Here is a 24,804-nt window from a genome sequence, read left to right as displayed (position 1 = left end):
ATTTGTCGGAGTTACGGACTCTTCTGCTACCTAGGGGAGGACAATATAGGAGATAACTAATATCTGACCTAATGTCACTACCACCAACCCGCTCCTGTAGACCTCACCGTCTGCTGTATACAGGGGGCACATAGTTTTTTTGAACAAGAGTCAGGTAGAGGGACTCCACAGAGGGCACACTCCTTATGTTTAGACTTTCCCGTACTCTTCTTCCCCTGGAATGATAACGTATAAGGGGCCCGCGTCACAGAGTGAACTTTCACGTAGATCACTTACCCGTGCGCCAAAGTAAAGTACCGGAATCCGAGGGGTTTCTTTAGTCGAAGCTCTGGATCCTTGTTCGGAAGAGCTCTTACGACTGGGCTGGTCGCCTCTATCCTTCTGTTTGGGCTTCTGACGTACCTCGTCTGGCAGCTGCTGCTGCTCACCACCACTCTCCATGACGAAATGCGACCAAAAGCAGGGATCTAACATCTCCACCTGCATAAATACCCCTTGGATCTGGTCAGCAGATGGGCCAGCGCTGTCCCTATTGGTCCAGGATACAGCAGAGGGCAGGAGATCTTGCGGTCAAAACCGGCACACAGACGCGATGGGCGCCGCCATCTTGGGACGACTGCGCATGCGCAGACGTCCGGCGACCCGGAAGCGGCCGCTAACCCCGCCCCCTGACGTCACTGCACCCGGAAATGCTCCAGCACGCGCTGAGAGCTGTGCAGGACGCCGGGGATGGAGCGCAGCGCTCCGGGAGCTCACCCACACGCCTAAGCCCGGCACCCGCAGCCACACCATACCGCTGCACCACCAATGGGAATACTTACCTGCGCCGACACTGATGGAGGCAGGAAATCCTCCGGACTCCGCTCCCTGCTGCGAACGCCACTGCCGTGAAATCCAGCAAGGACCACCGTGGCGTCTCCAGGGATCTCCGCCGAGGTAGGAGACCCCCCCGCTACCGTATTCGGCCGGCCTGGGCTCCTTCTGTAGGCATCCGTCCCCTTCAGGAACAGGAAACCAACTGAGGCAAGGGAGAGGTACCGCCCTTTTGTATCTGTAGGTTTCCTGTTCCTAATGGGCGGATCCCCTCTCTCGTCGTGCTGTCATGGGAGTCCGAGTAAAGGCAAAGCTGACTCCTAGCCACATCAGAGGAGCACAGTGGCACTGCAGATGGCAAGGGCAAAGCCGACTCATAGCAACATCGGAGGAGCGCAGTGGCACTGCAGCTGGCAAAGCAGACTCCTAGCCACATCGGCGAACAGCAGTGGCACTGCAGCTGGCTAAAGGCAAAGACACTCCTAGCAACATCGGAGGAGCACAGTGGCACTGCAGCTGGCAAAGCAGATTCCTAGCAGCATTGGAGGAATGCAGTGGCACTGCAGCTGGCAAAGCAGACTCCTAGCAGCATTGGAGGAATGCAGTGGCACTGCAGCTGGCAAAGCAGACTCCTAGCTACAGCGGAGAAGCGCTGTGGCACTGCAGCTGGCAAAGCAGACTCCTAGCCCCATTGGAGAATTGCAGTGGCACTGCAGCTGGCTAAAGGCAAAGACACTCCTAGCAACATCGGAGGAGCACAGTGGCACTGCAGCTGGCAAAGCAGATTCCTAGCAGCATTGGAGGAATGCAGTGGCACTGCAGCTGGCAAAGCAGACTCCTAGCAGCATTGGAGGAATGCAGTGGCACTGCAGCTGGCAAAGCAAACTCCTAGCAGCATTGGAGGAATGCAGTGGCACTGCAGCTGGCAAAGCAGACTCCTAGCAGCATTGGAGGAATGCAGTGGCACTGCAGCTGGCAAAGCAAACTCCTAGCAGCATTGGAGGAATGCAGTGGCACTGCAGCTGGCAAAGCAGACTCCTAGCAGCATCAGAAGAGCACTATTCTGCTCAGTCGTGCGATGATGCAGCTGGTACAAACGGTCAAAGCAGGAGGGCATCATCTCTCAGGAAGATGGGGAGCTGTGCACTCCTGAAATATAGTTTGGGAGAAACCCTTAAGTCTTCAAGACTCTCAGTTTTTTTTGTGTATCAAATTTATATAGTTATATTTAGGTCCTGTGATTTTGTACAATACACAAAAAATAATCTAATCTTGTTTTTTTTTTTATTCACCCTATATTGAGATGCCAAAGTTTCACAACTTTCCATCAGTGCAATGGCCTCATTTTTTTTTTTTTTGCATGACAAACTGTAGTTTTCATTGGCACCATTTTGTGGTAAATGCAACATCTGGATCACTTTGCATTTCACTCATTGGGATGCGAAATTCTAAAAAATTTTTTAGCACCATTTAAAAGGTACTCAAAAATCAAAGTCAACACAGTTATTATGTTGGTAGGTACAATCACTACAATACCAAGTTTATATACGGTAGTTTTATGCTATAGTACTTTCAACAAAAATATATTTTCTTTTTAATCACCATACTCTGATACTCCACTTTTTATCATTTTTATATATACAGTTATGAGAGCTTATTTTTTTGCTAGACAAGCTTGAATTATTACTATTACTTTTGGATACATAAGAGTTTTTGATCACTTGTTAATTAAAGGGGTTGTCCACTACTAGGATAACCCCTTCTTGATCTAAATATTTGGCCTAGACTAAATAAAAGTCTATACTCAGCTGCCATGCCAACACTATTGCAGCGGTGTCTGCACTCGCGGTCCTGAGGCTCTCATGCGTTTGTTGTGACACGCGAGCCCCGCGTCCAAACAGAGCTGGCATCACTGTCTCCACCTACGATCAAATTGAATATGAAGATGAAGAGAAAGTCTAGATTGTGGCTGAGCTCAGATTTCCTCTTCATGTTCAATTCGTATGAAGGCGGGGACAGTGACGCCAGTGCTGATTGGGTGCCAGCTCAAGTGTCACAACAACCGCACGAGAGCCCCGCGACCGCAAGTGCAGACACCGCTGGTGCGGCGCCGGAGGAAAGTATAGGCTTTTTTACTTTATTGGGGCCAAACGTTTACATCAAGTAGTTGTTTTATATGCGACATGAACAAAAGATGATCACTGTACAGTATAACCGACATGTTTTTCTGACTGTCATAGATTATGATGGTACCCAATCTACTATATAATTGTCTAAGGGTCACTTCCGTCCGTCTGTCTGTCTTTCTGTCACGGATATTCATTGGTCGCGGCCTCTGTGTCATGGAAATCAAGTCGCTGATTGGTCTTGGCTGTTTTGCCACGACCAATGAGCGACCGGCACAGTCCGACGGAAAAATGGCCGCTCCTTCCTCTCCGCAGTCAGTGCCCGCTCCGTACTCCCCTCACACAGGGTCAATGCCAGCGTTAATGGACCGCGGTATAACGCACTCCATTAACGCAGCTATTAACCCTGTGTGACCAACTTTTTAAATATTGATGATGCGTTTGCGGCATCAATAGTAAAAAGATCTAATGTTACAAATAAAAAAAACAAAAGGTTATTCTCACCCTCCGCCACCGCGTCCTCTCCTCGGCAGTGCAAGCGGCAGGTTCCGGGGCCAAGGATGGTATGCGAGAAGGACCTTCCATGACGTCACGGTCATGTGACATCATCACAGGTCCTGCGCTCATCCAACCCTGGGACCGGAAGCTGCCGCCTGCACCGCGCACAGGCGACAGGACTACAAGGGCTCCCTCGGAAGGCGAGTATATGTTTATTTTTTATTTTAACGCTTTTTTAACCTGTTACATACGTGGCTGTGCAGTATACTACGTGGGCTGTGCAATATACTACGTGGGCTGTGCAATATACTACGTGGGCTGTGCAATATACTACGTGGGCATGCATATTCTAGAATACCCGATGTGTTAGAATCGGGCCACCATCTAGTATTTATATATTTATTTATTTTATTTATTTAATGTTCTACTGCTGTCGGGCAAGGAAATTGGCAAAAAAAAAAAAGTTTCTGGATGTCATTGTGAAAGATAACATTTTCATTCTTCACGTGGAGAAGATTCCAGCATCTAATCAGGACAGTGTTCTTCACAGTCAGAGCAGTCAGATTGTAGAATGTCCTACCACAAGAGGTAGTACTGTCAGAATCTAGATCAGCATAATAAAAAAATAAAACATCCACCCCCTCTATCATTTATCTTCCTCTGTAACCAAGGTGTCCTCCAAAAAAGCAACAAGAAGAACTTCTCAGTTTGAACACTAGCTGTAATGTATAGATTCCCCAAAAGACAATATATTCATGTAGTGAATTTCAGACAAAAGCATAGTCCGATTTCCAGTTACCTATTGGGTGGCGGCTTTGGTTTTGGCATTTTACCAAGAATAGCAGCCATTTCTTTCCGCTCATCAAAATTTTTCCACTGTTCATAAAGCTTCAGAATAACTCTAATGATTTCTAAGATCTGTCAATAATAAAGACACCAGAAGACACCATAAGTCTAAGATGGCAAATAGCAAAAACAGAATATAATAAAGAAAAATGATAGGATAGACACCTTTTCCATGTCTACGGAAAGTTCTGCAAACCATTGGCGTGCATCCTTCTGCTGAACAACACATGCCACGTGCAAGCAGGCTGAAAGAGAAGTACACATTTTTAGAATACATATCAGTTTATATTTCTAGGTCCCCGTCTAGAAAAAATATGCTTAAAAAAAACCTCAATAGAAAGGAGTCTTGGCACGCTCTGCAAGGAGAGACGTCCTCTCTTAGGCGAGGGGCCTTTGACTGTGGTTCAGATCTCCTGCTTTGCAATGAGGAGGGGCAACACCCCAAAGCAAGTGTCTGGAAATGGAGCTTTTGGTTTGGCTTCTTATGCCAAGTCATGTAGCAAAGCTAGTTAAAGGGTCGATATTGACTTTTAGGACTGTTAATTACAAAATGGGGCATCAGAGATCAAGTCTTCATCCCCTCTGAAGAGGTAATTTGCATCTTGCGTTTTTATGGCAATGCAGAATAAAGCCCCTAATCATATTTAGGAAAAATATGGGTTTAACAGTCAGCCCTCAAATGAAAGGTCTGTTTGGTAGGTGGCTATAGAAGCAGCCAATAGTTTTGTGGCATTGCGAGTCCGTGTCTAGTCACAGATTTCCCTTAAATAATTTAGAGATAACAAGAGATAGAGATTTTTATTTTGTGATAAATGCCTTTACACTTACCAAGGGCAATCATGAAAGGAGGGTACAACAGGCACAGATCTGTCCTGTATGTGTCATTTACTATTCTCCTGGAGTAAGAGAATAAACCAGTATCAGTCACGCTCTACTCACAGAAAGGAAATACACAGCTGGTTATAGCCTCAGTATTAAACCATCTCACATTGTCAGTTTTCTCCTCCCCTTCTTTCAAGAGTCAACGATTTGTGTTTAAAACAGCTGTATGAGGGCTTGGCATTTCGGGAAGGGGTTGGGGGGGGAATTGTAGATTTTACTGAGACCTTTAATCCCTTCATCTCCGAGCCCGTTTTCACCTTCCTGAACAAGCCAAATTTTACAATCCTCACGAGTGTCATTTTATGAAGGTAATAACTCTGGAACATTTCAACATATTCCACGGATTCTGAGATTGATTTTTTGGGGGGACACATTATACTTTGTTAGTGGTAAATTTAGGTCGATTTTTTTTGCGTTAGTGAAAATATTGCCATTTTGGCAAAAAATGTTTACATTTTCAAGCTTTTCATTTTTATGCCCTTAAACCAGATACCGTATATACTCGAGTATAAGCCGACCCGAGTATAAGCCGACCCCCCTAATTTTGCCACAAAAAACTGGGAAAACCTATTGACTCGAGTATAAGCCTAGGGTGGAAATGCAGCAGCTACCGGTGAATTTCAAAAATAAAAATAGATCATTATTTCCCCATAGCTGTGCCATATAGTGCTCTGCGCCGTTCATATCTCCCCATAGCTGTGCCCCATATAGTGCTCTGCACTGTTCATATTCCCCCTTGGCTGTGCCATATAGTGCTCTGCAGCGTTCATATCTCCCCATAGCTGTGCCCCATACAGTGCTCTGCAGCGTTCATATCTCCCCATAGCTGTGCCCTATATAGTGCTCTGCAGCGTTCATATCTCCCCACAGCTGTGCCCCATATAGTGCTCTGCAGCGTTCATATCTCCCCATAGCTGTGCCCCATATAGTGCTCTGCACTGTTCATATTCCCCCTTGGCTGTGCCATATAGTGCTCTGCAGCGTTCATATCTCCCCATAGCTGTGCCCCATACAGTGCTCTGCAGCATTCATATCTCCCCATAGCTGTGCCCCATACAGTGCTCTGCAGCGTTCATATCTCCCCATAGCTGTGCCCCATACAGTGCTCTGCAGCGTTCATATCTCCCCATAGCTGTGCCCCATACAGTGCTCTGCAGCGTTCATATATCCCCATAGATGCTCCACATAAATCTGTGCCATGGCCGCTGCTGCTGCAATAAAAAAAAAAAAAAGCCATACTCACCTCTCTTGCTTGCAGCTCCCCAGCGTCCGGTCCCGGAATCTCTGCACTGACTGATCAGGCAGAGGGCGCCGCGCATACTATATGCGTCATCGCGCCCTCTGACCTGCAGTCAGAGCGGAGACGCTGGGAAGATGGAGCGGCGCCCGGCGGCTGGAACGCGGACAGGTGAATATGACATACTTACCTAGTCCCAGCGATCCTGGCGCTCCCCGCCTGTCACAGCTGTCTTCGGTGCCGCAGCTTCTTTCTCTATCAGCGGTCACCGTTACCGCTGATTAGAGAAATGAATAGGCGGCTCCACCCCTATGGGAGGTGGAGCCGCCTATTCATTTGTCTAATGAGCGGTCCCACGTGACCGCTGAAGAGGGGAAGAAGCTGCAGCACAGAAGACCGTGGGACGGCTGGGACAGCGCGAGGATCGCTGGGACTAGGTAAGTATGCCTCAGCGCCCTCACCCGCCGACCCCACCGCTACCGTGACTCGAGTATAAGCCGAGAGGGGCACTTTCAGCCCAAAAATTTGGGCTGAAAATCTCGGCTTATACTCGAGTATATACGGTAGTTATAATGGGGGAAATAAGTTATTTGATCCCTTGCTGATTTTATAAGTTTGCCCACTGACAAAGACATGAACAGTCTATAATTTTAAGGGTAGGTTAATTTTAACATTGAGAGATAGAATATCTAAAATAAAATCCAGAAAATCACATTGTATAAATTACATAAATTTATTTGCATTTTGCAGTGAAAAATAAGTATTTGATCCATCTTGCAAACAAGACTTAATACTTTGTGGCAAAACCCTTATTGGCAAGCACAACAGTCAGACGTTTTTTGTAGCTGATGACAAGGTTTGCACACATGTCAATAGGAATTTTGGTCCACTCCTCTTTGCAGATCACCTCTAAATCGTTAAGATTTTGAGGCTGTCGCTTTGCAACTCAGAGCTTCAACTGCCTCCTTAATTTTTCTATGGGATAAAGGTTTGGTGACTGGCTAAGCCACTCCATGACCTTAATGTGCTTCTTTTTGAGCCACTCCTTTGTTGCTTTGTCTGTATGTTTTGGGTCACTGTCTTGCTAGAAGACCCAGCCACAACGCATTTTTAATATCCTGGAAGGGGGAAGGAGGTTGTCACTCAAGATTTTACGGTACATGGCTCTATCCATTCTCCCATTGATGCGGTGCATTAGTCATGTGCCCTTAGCAGAGAAACACCCTCAAAACATAATGTTTCCACCTCCATGCTTGACAGTGGGGACGGTGTTCTTTGTGTCATATTCAGCATTTCTCGTCCTCCAAAACACAGCGAGTTGAGTTAATGCCAAAGACCTCAATTTTTGTCTCAGCTGACGACAGCACCTTCTCCCAGTCACTCACAGAATCATCCAGGTATTCATTGGCAAACTTCAGACGGGCCTGCACATGTGCCTTCTTGAGCAGGGGTACCTTGCGGGCACTGCAGGATTTTAAACCTTTAGGGTATGTGCACATGTTCCAGATTATTCGCGGATTGCTTGTGTATTTTGAGCGTTTTTTCGGCGGTATTCCGAAGCAAAAACGCATGAAAACCGCATACATTATGCATCCCATCATTTCCAATGCATTCCGCACTTTTTGTGCACATGCTGCGGATTTTTCCGCAAAAAAATACGCATGCGGAAAAATACGCAGCATGTTCATTAATTTTGCGGATTTCCCACTATCCATATACATAATTGTCTAAGGGGTACTTCCGTCTGTCTGTCTGTCCTTCTGTCACGGTTATTCATTCGCTGATTGGTTTCGGCAGCTGCCTGTCATGGCTGCCGCGACCAATCAGTGACAGGCACAGTCCGATTAGTCCCTCCCCTACTCCCCTGCACTCACTGCCCGGCGCCCGCTCCGTAATTCCCTCCACTCACCGCTCACACAGGGTTAATGGCAGCAGTAACGGCCCGCGGTGTAACGCACTCAGTTACCGCTGCTATTAACCCTGTGTGTCCCCAACTATTTACTATTGATGCTGCCTAGGCAGCATCAATAGTAAAAATAGGTCATGTTTAAAAAAAAAAACAAAAAAAAAACCCCTGCTATACTCACCTTTCACCGCCTTTCTCGCTCCTCACCACGCTCCCCGGACCGCTCCATTGCAAGCGGCAGCTTCCGGTCCCGTCCCAGGGCTGATGTGCGACAAGGACCTGCCGTGACATCACGGTCATGTGACCGCAACATCATCATAGGTCCTGCTCACACCAGCCCTGGGACCGCAAGCTGCCTTTTGCAATGGAGCGATCCAGGGAGCGTGGCGAGGAGCGGGAAAGGCGGCGGATGGTAAGTATAGCAGGTCTTCAACGGGCTATAGGTGAGCATATGTTTATTTTTATTTTTTAAGTCTCTATACTACGTGGCTCTGTGCTGGCCAATATACTACGTGACTGGGCAATATACTACGTGACTGGGCAATATACCGTACTACGTGGCTCTGCTATATACTACGTGGCTGGGCAATATACTACGTGGCTGGGCAATATACTACGTGGACATGCATATTCTAGAATACCCGATGCGTTAGAATCGGGCCACCATCTAGTGTTATTGAATTGGGAAGCTCCAGAAAAAAAAAGCAAAAAATCTGCGCAAAAACGCGACGAAACCAGGAGAGAAACGCGTGCGGATTTTATGCGGAAAATCTCCAGTTTTGCTCAGGAAATTTCCGCATAAAATCCTGACGTGTGCACATAGCCTTACGGCGTAATGTGTTACCAGTGGTTTTCTTGGTGACTGTGGTCCCAGCTGCCTTGGGATCATTAACAAGTTCACCCCATGTAGTTTTAGGCTGATCTTTCACCTTCCTCATGATCAAGGATACCCCACGAGGTGAGATTTTGCATAGTGCCCCAGATCGATGACGATTGACAATCATTTTGTATTTCTTCCAGTTTCTTACTATTGCACCAACAGTTGTCTCCTTCTCACCCAACATCATACTTATGGTTTTGTAGTCCATTACAGCTTTGTGCAGGTCCATGATCTTGTCCCTGACATCCTGAGAAAGCTCTTTGGTCTTGCCCATGTTGTAGAGGTTAGAGTGACTGGTTAATCGAGTCTGTGGACAGGAATCTTTTATAAAGGTGACTATGTAAGACAGCTGTCTTTAATGCAGGTAAAGAGTTGATTAGGAGCGTCTAACTGGTCTGTAGGAGCCAGAACTCTAAGGCTATGTGCACACGTAGGAAATGTGGTGCAGAATTTTCTGCACTAAATCTGCATGTGCAGTTTCTGTGCAGTTTCTGTGCAGCACAATGTAAATCAATGTGAAAAAAAGCTGATAAAATTAACCTACCCTTAAAACTATAGACTGTTCATGTCTTTGTCAGTGGGCACACTTCAAAATCAGCAAGGGATCAAATATTCACTGTTTTTGTTGGCATATTTTTCGATTAATTTGTGAATTTTAAATATTTTACCCCCACTTGGTCTCTTTATGAGACTTTATAACTTTTGTTACTTTGATTTCTGGTATAATGCATTGCACTATACCTGTCAGAGCTGCACTGACAGAAGCCTCTTAGGGTATGTTTCCACGGGTAGAAACTGGCAGCACTTTGGACGCAGCACATGTCTGCTCCGTCCAAAGCGCTGCTGGCTTTTAAACGCCGGTGACATTTATCTTGCGGAGACGAAGTGTCTCCAAGTTTAGACATGCTGCAGTCAGGAAAGACGTGTCGCATGCACGTTTACGCAGGGAAGCCGGAGGCGTCCCTGCACGCATAATGGAGATGGGATTTCTTGAAATCCCCTCCATTATGCTTTAACATCTGGCCACTGCAGGTTGGACACTGCGGCTGTATGCGGCGTCCAACCCGCAGCATTTACCGACAGTGGAAACATACCCTTAGGCCATGCTCCTGGCATGGTCTACGCAGGCCACCGTCGCTAGCAGACCTGGAGGTCTTCATGACAACCTTGGGTTGCAATGAAGATTCATCAAACCCTTGTGAGGACATCGCTGGTGTGCCGATCGTAAGGGAGCCCCCTCCCTCTCCTAGCCTCCTAAATGTTGCGATCGATCTTGCTGGCTGTATTTAGGTTGTTAAACAGCCAGGGGCACCGCTCCAGGGGCACCCAGGGTGAGCCAGAAACGCGTCAGGCAGAGAGGGTCTCTCTCTCTTTTTTAATAGTTTTTTTAAAATGTTCTAATAAATTTTGGATATTTAACTTACACTGGATGGACGTGCTGGAAATTCCCTTTTCCTTTCTTCTACTTCAGCTGAAATCACCAGCAGGTACAGCACCCACCAGCTACATTCATTTGCAACGGCTTACAGATGCATGTCTCGGCGTGTCAAGCTCCAACCCTTCCCTCTCCCCCCTCCTCTCTTTCTTGAATAATAATATGTGGTAGACTTAAGGCCCCTTCACATTAAGCGACGCTGCAGCAATACCGACAACGATCCGGATCGCTGCAGCGTCGCTGTTTGGTCGCTGGAGAGCTGTCACACAGACAGCTCTCCAGCGACCAACGATCCCGAAGTCCCCGGGTAACCAGGGTAAACATCGGGTTACTAAGCGCAGGGCCGCGCTTAGTAACCCGATGTTTACCCTGGTTACCAGCGTGAAAGTAAAAAAAACAAACACTACATACTTATCTACCGCTGTCTGTCCCCGGCGCTCTGCTTCTCTGCACTCCTCCTGCACTGACTGTGAGCACAGCGGCCGAAAGCAGAGCGGTGACGTCACCGCTCTGCTTTCCGGCTGACCGACGCTCACAGCCAGAGCAGGAGGAGCGCAGAGCACAGCGCCGGGGACAGACAGCGGTAGGTAAGTATGTAGTGTTTGTTTTTTTTTTTAATTTTACGCTGGTAATCAGGGTAAACATCGGGTTACTAAGCGCGGCCCTGCGCTTAGTTACCCGATGTTTACCCTGGTTACCAGTGAAGACATCGCTGGATCGGTGTCACACACGCCGATCCAGCGACGAAATAAAGTTCTGGACTTTGTTCAGCGACCAACGATCTCCCAGCAGGGGCCTGAAAGTTGGTCGCTGTCACACATAACGATTTCCTTAACGATATCGTTGCTACGTCACAAAAAGCAACGATATCGTTAACGATATCGTTATGTGTGAAGGTACCTTAAGCCCGCCATACACATTAGATTGCAGTAGCCCGAAAGATGAATTGGCTGGCAACCATCTCTGTTATCGCTCCCAAACAACGGAATGCTTGATCGGCCGAGCGCTATTGTGTTCAGCATGAGAGAGCAGCTTATTTTAGGGATAACAAAAAGATCGTCAGTCCAAAATTGGACATGGGGGGGGGATGCTTAGCTCCCTAACAAATTGTCCAGGACAACAATACAAATTAGACTGTTGTGTGAATCCGTTAAGAACAGCGGGTTTGGCTGTCTGATATGTCTGGGAAGTGGACAGCTTTGCCACAGTTATCTCTAAAACAAAGTTAGGTCTACTCCATACTGACAAAACGTCCAAGGAGCCACTGGCTAAGATATCACACGACAGTGTGTCACTATGAATGCAGCGTCACAAGCCCTGCTCCATAAGATACATGCGATGGGCAAGAATTTTATTGTCAGATATAACAAAAAGGTTGTACTCAGCAATTTTTGACAGTTCCCCATAGAATGAATTGCCTGGAGCTATTCACACTCGATCTCTACTCCTTTCAGAGAGATCTCTGCAGAGCCCCATTCTCAGGAGAGAGGGACATATGTCTTACAAAATCCTTTAAAGGAGGCGGCAACAAGACTAACTCTAAGCCAAATTGGAGAAAAAGAGACAAATCACGATTGGGTCTCATCTGAGTATTAAGGTTAGAGATTTCGTTTAAAGCTGCTCACCTGTAAGGGTTGTGTGTGACAACCACCATCACAGCCTAGTTGTCAGCCACTGCAGCGCTCACAGATTTATATAGAATACAAAGAGAGTAAGTAGACTTAGAGTAAGCTGCTGATTCAAGAACCAATCATAAAACAAATTACGGTAGTTGAAGGTGGTTTATTTTTCAAAGCATTTCAGAGTCAAATCCGACTCCTTCCTCAGGACAACCACATGTGAAAGTCTTCAATCAGCAGTGCACTTGAAGTCCACTTACTCTGGCTTTCTGCTATTTAGGCTAATGACAGCCCCCAAATTTAGCATACAGTGGGGGGCCCCATTGATTGGATATAGCAAATCATATACCTTTACTTAGAAGTTGTTGTTCTGAAAGGTTAAATTTTGGTGTGGACAGAAAGTTTTAAGGAGTCTTTGATCTTAAAAGAGTCAAGTGCTTTTCTGATGCATTTCAGGTATGGGGTCCAAGCATATAACGCATGGAAATAAGGCTTGTCGGTTTCATTTATTAGTATTAGGTGCCAGGAGGCCCAGGAGACATTTGAAGTGTTACCAACGTCTGAGTAATTAATGTATTAGGGCTGGATTAAACGTTCTGGACAACACCACAATGTATACATCCGAGAAACAGCATGAAATATACAGGAAACACAAAGGCTTTGTACAGAGAGTCACTAGAATGTAGCGTTACCATGCCAGTGGAAGCAACATGTCTTCTTGTCCCATATCTTGCACATATTGTAACAAGGGTCTATACGGATGATAAACTATCAAGCAACAATCCTGAATACAAAAGGGCGACAAAACGATAAGGGAATAAATAACTACTGCCATTATATTCTGTAGTTACATACCATTGCATAGCCTGTATTCCAAATGTGGGCGCCAACAATTCACCCAATCTACAAAGCTAACTATTTTTTGTAAAGTTGCAAATGTCAATACAACTTAATGGAGTTGAAGAAGAAAAAGCGTAAACCAGCCAGCAGAATTTCAGTCAAAAACTATTTGAATGTGCATGTAGCTCTTTCAAAGACAAGCCCAGTAATACCTTTATATGGCCAGTCTGTTACTCCGTTACTGAGAAGTTGGAGTTTGACTTAAAAAAAAAAATCAATGGACCATACCGTGAAATACAAAACACCCCATCTATTTGCACAGGACATCATCGGGCTAGGCACGGGACTAATAGGAAATATGACACTATTGAGGTCATCTAGATCAGGTCAGTGGAGGTCCAACAACCCAGCACCTCCACTGATCAGCTGTTTTGAGCTCCAGAAGAAGCAGGATGCAAACAAAATGGTGATTAGAGCAGAAATAGCACAGCAATTTACATTGTGTAGTGGCCATTGGCAGATCATCCAGCTCAGGACCTAGTGAAGTGAGCTTATTGGCAGCACACAGGAACAGGGCTGGGCTGGGCTGCTCTGGCTCCATGAACCATTTCATTACAGTCTCTGCCAGATTTAAAAAAAAAAAAAAAAAAAAAAGGGGGGGGGGGGGGGTTGTGGGTGATTGGTGGGTGTGGCAGGTGTCGGTCTGCCCACCGATCTTATATTGACCTATTCTTCCCCAGAAAAAGGACAGGCAAAACGCGCGTCGGGGTTATACGCAGCAGGGAACACACTCCACTCAGGTAATCTTTGCTACTTTATGCACTTTAGACAGTGGTTATTTACTAGGCACAAAGCCAGTCTTTTCTATTTGATCTTCATATGGGAACTTAGGGAAGCAATCTTTATGGAGATATGAGCGGTTGTATGATACAAATATACATGGTAAATTTAGGTCTATCCATGAAGTACGGTTGCTTTTCCAGAGGGAATATATAACCCTGCCATGCAATATATATTAATTGAGTAATATGGAATACTTTGTGGTGTGTCATTACCTGCTGGTCCTCTAGTTTGGCCTGAGGCATCCAGTATATACTTGAATGATTTTATGTATTTGTTACAAATAAACTATATTGATTTTCTATATACACTCCTTGCTTGGTTCTGAGTAGCAGCAATATATTTAGTCTGTAAAATCACCCAAAGTGTGCAGAAATAGGAACTTTCATATACATCACACAAACTTGCCTGGTTTTCCTAAGAGCATTTAATACTTTGTTTCAGGGATTTCATGCAGCAGAGGTTTAATACTAGCACCTGACAAAAAACTTTTCATACAGGGGTGAACATGGAGAGGCACATCAACTATACGACCACTTACCATTAGCTCTAGTAGATAAAATTCACATTCAAGTATCTAAAAATGAATATGAAAAAAAGTGCTTATTAAAAGGGGTTGTACACTACCTGACGACAATGTCCCTAATGTGACTAGTAAAATAAAAATCAAGAGCATCCTTCCTTGACAGGCACCGCTTTGAGCGCTGTGTCTCCTGGAGATCTTTTAAGTGGTTTTTCACAGGAGCACTGCAGCCTATCAGTGGCTGCCGAATTGCAGCTGTCATACTTCCGCCTGATGGAAGTGTGCAACCATCAGCAGCAGCTCTCATGTTACAAACAATTTCGCCATTGAAGTCTATAGTAATTACACTGCTTGCTAATTTAGTCTGCAATATCTCCTTTGAACTGCACTGGTGTTTTTTTTCCTTCAGGTGTATTGGATATTTTTATGTACAAGAGCATTCATTAAATATTTCCCTGGTCTACTTCTATTTATCACAGGATGCTGAAACGGCACATGTGTAATGATATGTTTCTATAGGTTACGTGCCAATTTGCAACTCAGAACGGATATCGGTCTTGATTTTACAGGTGCTGAAGTGAAGTGAGGTTTGATAATGGACCCAGTGGAATACAGAGCAGTTATCAGGTTTCTTTACTTGAAAGGCCACACACCAAAGGAGATATTCGATGAGATGAAAGGTTTATGGTGATGATTCCTGTTGTGAATTCTGTTATCCAACTCCCTCCTGTGGTCATGAATGGTTTCCCTGTCTTATTCAAGGCCGTTTCTTACAGCTATGGATTTGTTCACTGAATTATGTACATGAAACCCATGTTATGTTTTGTCTAATATTTATTACCCATGTATGGATTTTCAATAAAAAGCACATTTTGGTATTTTAGACTATGTTCTCCTGATTAAATAGGTTGAAGCAGAGGTTGAAATATAATATTATAGCATTATACCATCCCCACATTCACCGCTAATGACCTCAGGTTAGCATCCTCATTAATCAGAACATCCCACTCCCGTCTCCAAAACTTTACACGTGCTGCGCCGATTCTTTGGAATGCACTACCTAGGTTAATACGATTAATCCCCAATCCCCACAGTTTTAAGCGTACCCTAAAAACTCATTTGTTCAGACTGGCCTACCGCCTCAATGCATTAACCTAACTATCCCTGTGTGGCCTATTTATATAAAAAATCCTCGCATCATGTTCTCATTCACTTTATGCAGTTAATAGCCCCCTGTGTCTGTACTGCTACATACTTAGGCAATTAACTGGTTCATGCAGCTTTATATGAACACCCGAGCCTTACACTATGGCTGGTCCGAATAACTAAAGCAATTGTTACCATCCACCTCTCGTGTCTCCCCTTTTCCTCATAGTTTGTAAGCTTGCGAGCAGGGCCCTCATTCCTCCTGGTATCTGTTTTGAACTGTATTTCTGTTATGCTGTAATGTCTATTGTCTGTACAAGTCCCCTCTATAATTTGTAAAGCGCTGCGGAATATGTTGGCGCTATATAAATAAAAATTATTATTATTATTATTATTATATATACATGCAGTTTGGATATTTATCTTGCTATAATATATTTTAACAAATGCTGCCTCCTTACCATTATTGAATGGTAATTAGGGCATTGAGGTTCGTTTATAAGGAAGGAAGCCACCTACCTGCATTAATCTTTTGGTTTATTGAATCCTTCCATTATCCTCCTCATATACTATATATTTTTATATTCTTTGACATTTTTCTACCCTTCTTTGTATGCCCCGCATCCCCTAAGGTATTATTGCCATCTATATCATGTGCTTTTTTTTTTTTTTTTTTTTTTTTTTTTATACCTTACGTTTTTTATAATTAATTGCAATAAAATTTAAATATTTTGACTTACCGTATATACTCGAGTATAAGCCGAGATTTTCAGCCCAAATTTTTGGGCTGAAAGTGCCCCTCTCGGCTTATACTCGAGTCAATGTGGGTGGCAGGGTCGGCGGGTGAGGGGGTGAGGGCGCTGAGGTATACTTACCTAGTCCCAGCGATCCTCGCGCTGTCCCTGCCTTCCTCCCCGTCTTCTGTGCTGCAGCTTCTTCCTCTCTTCAGCGGTCACGTGGGACCGCTCATTAGAGATATGAATAAGCGGCTCCACCTCCCATAGGGGCGGAGCCGCCTATTCATTCCTCTAATCGGCGGTGCCGGTGACCGCTGACAGGAAGAGCTGCGGCACCGAAGACCAGGCAGAGGGACAGCGCGAGGATCGCCAGGACTAGGTGAGTATGTCATATTCACCTGTCCTCGTTCCAGCCGCCGGGCGTCGCTCCATCTTCCCGGCCGGCGCCTCCATCTTCCCGACGTCTGCGCTCTGACTGTTCAGGCAGAGGGCGCGATGACGCATATAGTGTGCGCGGCGCCCTCTGCCTGATCAGTCAGAGCAGAGACGCCGGGAAGATGGAGGCGCCGGAACGAGACGCCGGGAGCTGCAATCAAGGGAGGTGAGTATGTGTTTTTTTTTTTTATTGCAGCAGCGGCGGCGGCGGCGGCAGAGATTTCTATGGGGCACAATGAACGGTGCAGGGAGCAGAGCTGTGTATATATGTGGGACATGCAGGGAGCAGAGCTGTGTATATATGTGGGACATGCAGGGAGCAGAGCTGTGTATATATGTGGGACATGCAGGGAGCAGAGCTGTGTATATATGAGGGACATGCAGGCGGCAGAGCTGTGTATATATGTGAGACATGCAGGTGGCAGAGCTGTGTATATACGTGGGACATGCAGGGAGCATATGGCACCGTATATGGCACAGCAATGGGGCACAATGAACGGTGCAGAGCACTGTATATGGCACAGCAATGGGGCACAATGAACGGTGCAGAGCACCGTATATGGCACAGCAATGGGGCACAATGAACGGTGCAGAGCACCGTATATGGGCACAGCAATGGGGCACAATGAACGGTGCAGAGCACTATATGGGGCACAGCTATGGGGAAATAATGAACGGTGCAGAGCACTATATGGCACAGCTATGGGGAAATAATGATCTATTTTTATTTTTGAAATTCACCGGTAAATGCTGCATTTCCACCCTAGGCTTATACTCGAGTCAATAAGTTTTCCCAGTTTTTTGTGGCAAAATTAGGGGGGTCGGCTTATACTCGGGTCGGCTTATACTTGAGTATATACGGTAACTTAATTGGTGGATCTCTTTAGTTTCCCCATATTTATACATTTATGGGTTGGGTGTTATACTTTGTTTGAAGTGCCCACCCCATTTGGGACCTTGTTAAATCATAACTCTGCTATGCAACCAAGAGCCTGAATTTCACTCATATCTGTGACTAATATGAGAGCCCTATTACAGGAGAGAAAAGAGAGAGAGAGAAAAATGTAAAAGAATGTATTAATACGTTAAAATGCCCACACACACAAAAAATGATCTTTGGGAGAATTTTAAACATTTTCATAGTGTGTGAGAAAAAAAATAAAAATGGAAATTAAAATTTTTGCCACACGTATTGCAAAAAAAAAAAAAGGCAAAAAATATTTGAATATCAAACAGGAAAGGTTATCAGGGCGACTAAATGCCCAAGTAAAAAAAAAAAAAAAAAAAACAGCGTGTCCCTCATTATAAGCCATGAATAGGGACCAGGCATATGAACCAACATTAAACACAATATTTACCTACCGTATCTGGTTTATCTACAAATTTATTTAATGATCAGCAATTGGATCTACTCATTCACCCAAATGATTCTTATATACTACAAAAAGGGGGAAACACACAAGCGCTAATCCTAAACACAAAGTCCCTAGCAGCTGGAGTAAGGGCAGGTGAGTGCCAATCCTGCTATAGAGGTACTAAAAATAGAAGTTACAGCTGAAACCCCGCATAAAGGGACCAAAAACACGTGTGAAAATATGCAAACACTCGTGCAAACAATAGAAATGGCAACTGGGGGGCTTCTAGAGGCTGCACAGAACCAACCAAGAAGCAGACAAAACCACCAAGGGACCACCCGTGACCACTGCTAAGGAGCGACCCAATAACCCGCAATGATAGTGTGGCGGGCCCCCTACCAGATCTAAAGTATCAGATGATACATCCAGATAAAAACACAAATGTGTGAAAAGGTGGACTTACCAGAACACAGATGCAGCGGTGTTGGCGAGGTGGGCGCACATGGGGTTCTGTGGTGGAGAGCCCAGCACCAGGAAGATGAAAAGGCGTGTAGGCAAGCAAACCTGAGAGGGGCTGCAGCACAGCGGTGCACCGAGAGGTAGGTGCACAGGATAAATGGATAAATACACGTGGAAGCTGCGCAGGGAAGCCCCGAGTACAGGGAAGGAATAGATACACGAAGGAGGACGGAGTTCCTCTGAAACGCGTTGGTTAAGTCTGGTCCCAGTGCCGCTCCGTAGCTGTGACTTCACACGCTGAGTCTTCTGTCGGCCATCTTCCCCCCGCTCGTATCCAGGGACGCCACCGGCCGGGGCTTTCCCTGGCTCTACGTAGCTACTGCACAGCGTCCCTGTGCCCGCTTCCCTGCAGGTTCGCCCGTGTATCTATTCCTTCCCTGTACTCGGGGCTTCCCTGCGCAGCATCCACGTGTATTTATCCATTTATCCTGTTGCACCTACCTCTCGGTGCACCGCTGTGCTGCAGCCCCTCTCAGGTTTGCTTGCCTACACGCCTTTTCATCTTCCTGGTGCTGGGCTCTCCACCACAGAACCCCATGTGCGCCCACCTCGCCGACACCGCTGCATCTGTGTTCTGGTAAGTCCACCTTTTCACACATTTGTGTTTTTATCTGGATGTATCATCTGATACTTTAGATCTGGTAGGGGGCCCGCCACACTATCATTGCGGGTTATTGGGTCGCTCCTTAGCAGTGGTCACGGGTGGACCCTTGGTGGTTTTGTCTGCTTCTTGGTTGGTTCTGTGCAGCCTCTAGAAGCCCCCCAGTTGCCATTTCTATTGTTTGCACGAGTGTTTGCATATTTTCACACGTGTTTTTGGTCCCTTTATGCGCGGTTTCAGCTGTAACTTCGATTCTTATATCCTGATATGAAGTAAAGGGCCACAAACAACATCAGGTAAATGATATGTATAGCACAATATAAAGCTAGACCATTTCCTACTTACATGATTCATCCTGTAGGGAAATTCTTTAGGAAATGCATATGAAAATCTAGTTTTTACTATAAAAAGAGGAAAAAAAATAGTTTAGTAATCATGTTTTTACATTACCTATTTACTGTAAAATATTAAGAACCTCAAAAACAAAAAAGGAATTCACAAATTATGGTATTTTGAGAGTCAACATTCTAGTGAACCCATATAGGAAACATAAAACCAACCAAATAATGCAAGTATGATGTAAAATGTCATAACGGTTATTGAAAATACCCAGGATTAAAAAAAAAAAAAAAAAATGGAAGTGGGACTACTGAAAAGTCTATATATGTACCAGGTTTAGCTAATTCAGTCATTGGTAAACGTGATGGCACCCTTGAAATTGTTTCAGAAAATGAAGTATTTCTCCCAGAAAATTATTGCAATTACACAAGATTTGTTATACACGCTTATTTCCTTTTTGTATAGGAAGAAGTGAAAAAAAAAAAAAAGCAAATTGAACATAATTTCACATTGAACCTCAAAAGTGGGCCAGACAAAATTGTTGGCTCCTTTCCAAATTTGTGGGTAAACAACTGTTTCAAGCATGTGAGGCTCATTCAAAGTCACCTGTGGCAAGTAACAGGTTTGGGCAATATGAAAATAATACCTCAAACCAGATAAAAAAAAGGGGGGGGGGGGGGGTGGGAGTTGACTGAATTTTTGCATTGTGTGTGCGCCACACTACACATGGATAAAGAAGAGGAGAACTCTCTGATGAGGAGTTGAGAAAAATAAAAAAAAATAAAAAATAGAATTAGTCTTACCGGTAATTCGATTTCTAGGAACCTTCCACGACAGTCATCTTGGAGGATGTCTCCCCGCCCTGATGGGGGACAGGAAACACAAAGAGGTTAAATAACCCTCCCCTTCCTGCTATCTCCAGTGTTTTTTCTGGACACACTAGCATGTATAGTTGCCACCAAAGTGCAGGAATCATCCAATAGGATTATCAGATGGGGAGGGAGATTAGTGCTGTCATGGAAGGTTCCTAGAAACCAAATTACCGGTAAGACTAATTCTATTTTCTCCAGTCACCTTCCACGACCGTCACCTTGGAGTTATACCAACGCTGATTTCTTTAGGGAGGGACCACAGCTTGCAGAACTCGTCTGCCAAATGTTAGATCCCTGTCAAAATTTAGTCTATAGTGTCTGGTGAAGGTATGTACAGAAGACCAGGTGGTGGCTCTGTATATCTGCTCAGATGAAACATTAGCTCTTGCTGCCCATGATTTAGAGACTGACCGAGTGGAGTGAGTCTTTAGCGAGGCAGGAGGAGAGAGATCTTTTACCGAATATTCAAGGCAGATGGCCCGTTTGATCCAGTTTGCAATTGTAGTTTTAGCTGTTTTCTTTATTTTGGCCTGAAAACTGAATAAAAAGATTCTGGTCAATCCTCCAGGCCTTGGACTGTTTCAGGTAATGGAGGACCACCCTGTGGATGTACAGAGTGTGGAAACTTTCTTCCTTCGCATTGGAAGGATTTGGGCAAAATGAGGGCAACACAATACCCTGACCCCTACGAAAGTCCGAGACAACTTTGGGCATAAAGGAGGGGTCTAAACGCAAAACTATACTATCAGAGATAGGTAAGGCTCTTCTACCGACAGGGCCTGCAATTCTCCTATGTGCCTAGCCGTGGCATTTGCCACAAGGAACACAGTCTTCAGAGTTAGGATTTTTAAAGATAATGAAGACAAGGGTTCAAATGGGACCTGAGTTAGACTGTTGAGCACTAAATTTAGATCCTGGGGGGGAACCCTGCTAGGGAGTCTAGGACGTATTCTGCTTGCAGAGGTCATAAACGGTTTGATCCAGTGGTGCCCGGCCAGGTCCTGGTCAAAAAAGGAACTAAGGACCGAAACCTGAACACTCAAGAGTGCTTGGGGTAAGCCCTAGCTCTAACCCCTTCTGGAGGAAATCTAGGACCTGAGCAATGTTGGGGTGGAAGGGATCAGGGATGTTAGGAAGACACCAGAAAGATAAATTCTTCCATACTTTGCCATAGATGGCATTGGTCACTGGTTTCCTGCTCCTTTGGAGAGTCTGGATTACCATGTCCGAGAGACCCCTGGCCTTTAGGGTGCTAGCTTCAGTAGCCAAGTCTCGAGGTTCAATTTTGTTGAGGTTTGGGTAGAGTAGGGGACTCTGAAAAAGAAGGTTGTTCCTTTGGGGCAGGAGTAATGGACCTTCCTCAGCCATGTCCATCAAGATGCTGTACCAGCTTCGCCCAGGCCACATTGGAGCAATTAAGAAAGTCGTGACCTGGTACAACCGGATCTTCTGCAGCATCTTTGCCAGCATGGGGATTGGTGGTAAGGCGTACGCCAGGTTGAAAACCCATGGATGGGCAAAAGCATCTATCCCCCGAGCTCCATACGCAGGACTGAGGGAGAAATATGTTTTTGATTTTGCATATTTGAGCAAATAAGTCGACCTCTGGATTCCCCCATCTCAAAGGCAGGGATAGGAAGACCATAGGCAGCATTCTCCCAGATGGACATCCTTCCTGCTGAGGAAGTCTGCCTGGATATTGTCTGAGCCCTTCAGGTGTACTGCCGAGATGGACACAGGTGTTTCTCTGCCCAGAGAAAATATCCTTGCCGCAATTATTTTTAATCTGGCATATCTCGTGCCCCCTTGGTGTTGGAGGTAGGCTACTGTCATTACGTTGTCAGAGTAGATACGAACATGATGGTAGTGGTTGAGAGATGAAGCGGCTATCAGTGCTTCCTCCACTGCCTTCAGTTCGCTCAGGTTTGAAGATCTGGATTTTATGTCCCGGGACCACAGTACTTGAAAATATGCTTTTTCCACCACGGCTCCCCAACCTCTTCGGCTGGCATCTGTACAAAGTACTTTCAGGGGGTGCGGATCCCAGTTCACCCCCTGCCGCAGGTTTCAGCAATTCAACCACCATGAGAGGGCCGACGTCACGTGTCCGGGAAGCGGAATTTTCCTGGACAGGACATTCTGATACTTCCATGAGTATAGAAGGACGTGGGATTGCAGGGTTCGAGTTTGTGCCTGAGCACGCGAAGTCAGGAACCCCAGAATGGACATGGACTCTCTTAAGGTCGGTGACCTTTGTTGTCTGAATCTGGAGATTCTCTGACGAAGGAAGGACGTCCTCTTTTCCGAGTCTAAGGGTACCGTCTCACAGTGGCACTTTGGTCGCTACGACGGCACGATCCGTGACGTTCCAGCGATATCCTTACGATCTCGATGTCTGACACGCTACTGCGATCAGGGACCCCGCTGAGAATCGTACGTCGTAGCAGATCGTTTGAAACTTTCTTTCGTCGTCAAGTGTCCCGCTGTGGCGGCATGATCGCATCGTGTAACAAAGGTGTGCACGATATTGTATACGATGTGAGCATAGTAACCAACAGTTTCTACATCGCAAACACGTCATGAAATTATCGCTCCAGCATCGTGCATTGCGAAGTGTGACCGCAGGAGCGATAATGGAGCGAAGCTGGAGCGTCACGGATCGTGCCGTCGTAGCGACCAAAGTGCCACTGTGAGACGGTACCTTAAGAGAATCCCCAGGAATTTCTTCCTTGGGGAAGGGTGGAAGTCTGATTTCCGAAGATTTGGGATCTAGCCTAGGGATTAGAGTATCTCCAGTGCTTTGAACACATCCTGATTCAGCCGAGATATTGATGGAGCAATGATGAGAAAGTAGTCTAAATATGGAGCGACACATTCCCTGAAGACGGATGAAGATGACTGCTTCCCTCATGACCTTTGAGAAAACCCTGGGTGCTGAGGATACGCCGAACGGGAGCGCGCTGAACTGGAAATGGGTGATCCACTGGTTGTGGAACACTGTGAACCTGAGGAACTTCCTGTGATCCGGATGGATCGGAACACGGTAGTAAGCGTCCCTCAGGTCTATCGTAGCCATCACCCAGTTCTGTCCGATAAGAGGGATTGCCGTCCCGACTGACTCCATCTTGAACCTCCGGTATTTGATGAACTGATTCAGGGGTTTTAAATTTATGATAACTCTGCATTTTCCAAAGGGCTTCCTTATTATCATTATTATTATTATTATTATTAATTTATTTATTTATATAGCACCATTGTTTCCATAATGCTGAACATGAGAATGGGTTACATACGAGTTACAGATATCACTTACAGTAAACAAACTAACAATGACAGACTGATACAGAGGGGCGAGGACCCTGCCCTTGTGGGCTTACATTCTACAGGATTATGGGGAAGGAGACACATTCCTTATGAGGAATAGGCAAGAATAATGGCCTCTGCCTATCTCCGCTGAGGTACTTGTGAAATCACTTTTTTGCAAGAGATCCTGTACGTGTAGGAGTAAGGAATTCTGGATATCTGGAGACTAACGGAGTGATTCTCAGATACTGGGGGGGGGCACGACTCAGCCCAAGTTGTATGGAGTGGAGGATCCACTGGTTTGTGGATATGGACAGCCATTGGGGGAGAAAATGCAAGAGTCGACACCCCCCACAGGAGAGTCACTGTTTGCCAGGGGTCTGCTGTTGCCGAGGGACAAGGATATTCCTGCCTCAACCCCCTTTCGGGTAGCTCCACCGTCCAGATTTACCTTTTCCCCTGAACTCCTTCTGGGAGGACTGTTCACGAGGGGGACGAAAAAAATGCTTCCTAGCAATTTTTTGTTCAGGAAGCGATTTTTTCCTATCCGCAGCTTTTTCAAGAATATCGTCCAAGACTGGCCCAAATACGTGGTATCCCTGAAAGGAGATAGCACAAAGTTTGGTCTTAGAGGTGATGTCACCCCCCCCCCACCCCTCCCATGATTTCAGCCAAAGGGCTCTCCTAGCTGAATTAGAGAGGACTAAGGACCTTGCTGCCACCCAAACAGATTCTCCTGAAGCATTGGCTAAAAAGCCCGTCGCCTTTTGGAGAAGGGGTAGGGAGTCCAGGATCTCCTCTCTGGAGGTCCCCTGGGAAAGGTGTTCTTCCAACTTGCGAAGCCAGAGAAAAAGGGCTCTGGCGACGCATGTAGAAGCTAGATTTGTTTTAAGCAAATTTGTATAGGATTCACAGGACTTTTTTAGGTGGCTTTCCATCTTCCGATCCATAGGATCTTTTAATTGGAAAGAATCCTGGAATGGGAAAGACGTCTTCTTTGTTACTTTAGAAACCTGGACGTCTACCCTAGGGACTTCCCAAATAGAATTGTC

At 45.7% G+C, this 24,804-nt stretch overlaps 1 protein-coding gene across 1 annotated transcript in view; it reads right to left on the bottom strand.

The window, feature by feature from the left end:
* The window catches only part of CCNC (cyclin C), a 53,679-nt gene that overhangs the window by 5,638 nt on the left and 23,237 nt on the right, over positions 1–24,804 (bottom strand). Inside the window, exons 6-11 of the mRNA XM_069726314.1 lie at positions 19,584–19,639; positions 14,464–14,499; positions 12,935–13,026; positions 5,112–5,179; positions 4,449–4,528; positions 4,237–4,355 (exon numbers count right to left, since the gene is read on the bottom strand). Of these exons, the coding sequence (XP_069582415.1) occupies positions 4,237–4,355; positions 4,449–4,528; positions 5,112–5,179; positions 12,935–13,026; positions 14,464–14,499; positions 19,584–19,639 (451 nt within the window). The remainder of the gene's footprint in view (positions 1–4,236; positions 4,356–4,448; positions 4,529–5,111; positions 5,180–12,934; positions 13,027–14,463; positions 14,500–19,583; positions 19,640–24,804) is intronic.

Source organism: Ranitomeya imitator, chromosome 5 (genome assembly GCF_032444005.1).
Source record: "Ranitomeya imitator isolate aRanImi1 chromosome 5, aRanImi1.pri, whole genome shotgun sequence".
Lineage (NCBI taxonomy): Eukaryota > Metazoa > Chordata > Amphibia > Anura > Dendrobatidae > Ranitomeya > Ranitomeya imitator.
This window is presented reverse-complemented; position numbering and strand designations above follow the sequence as displayed.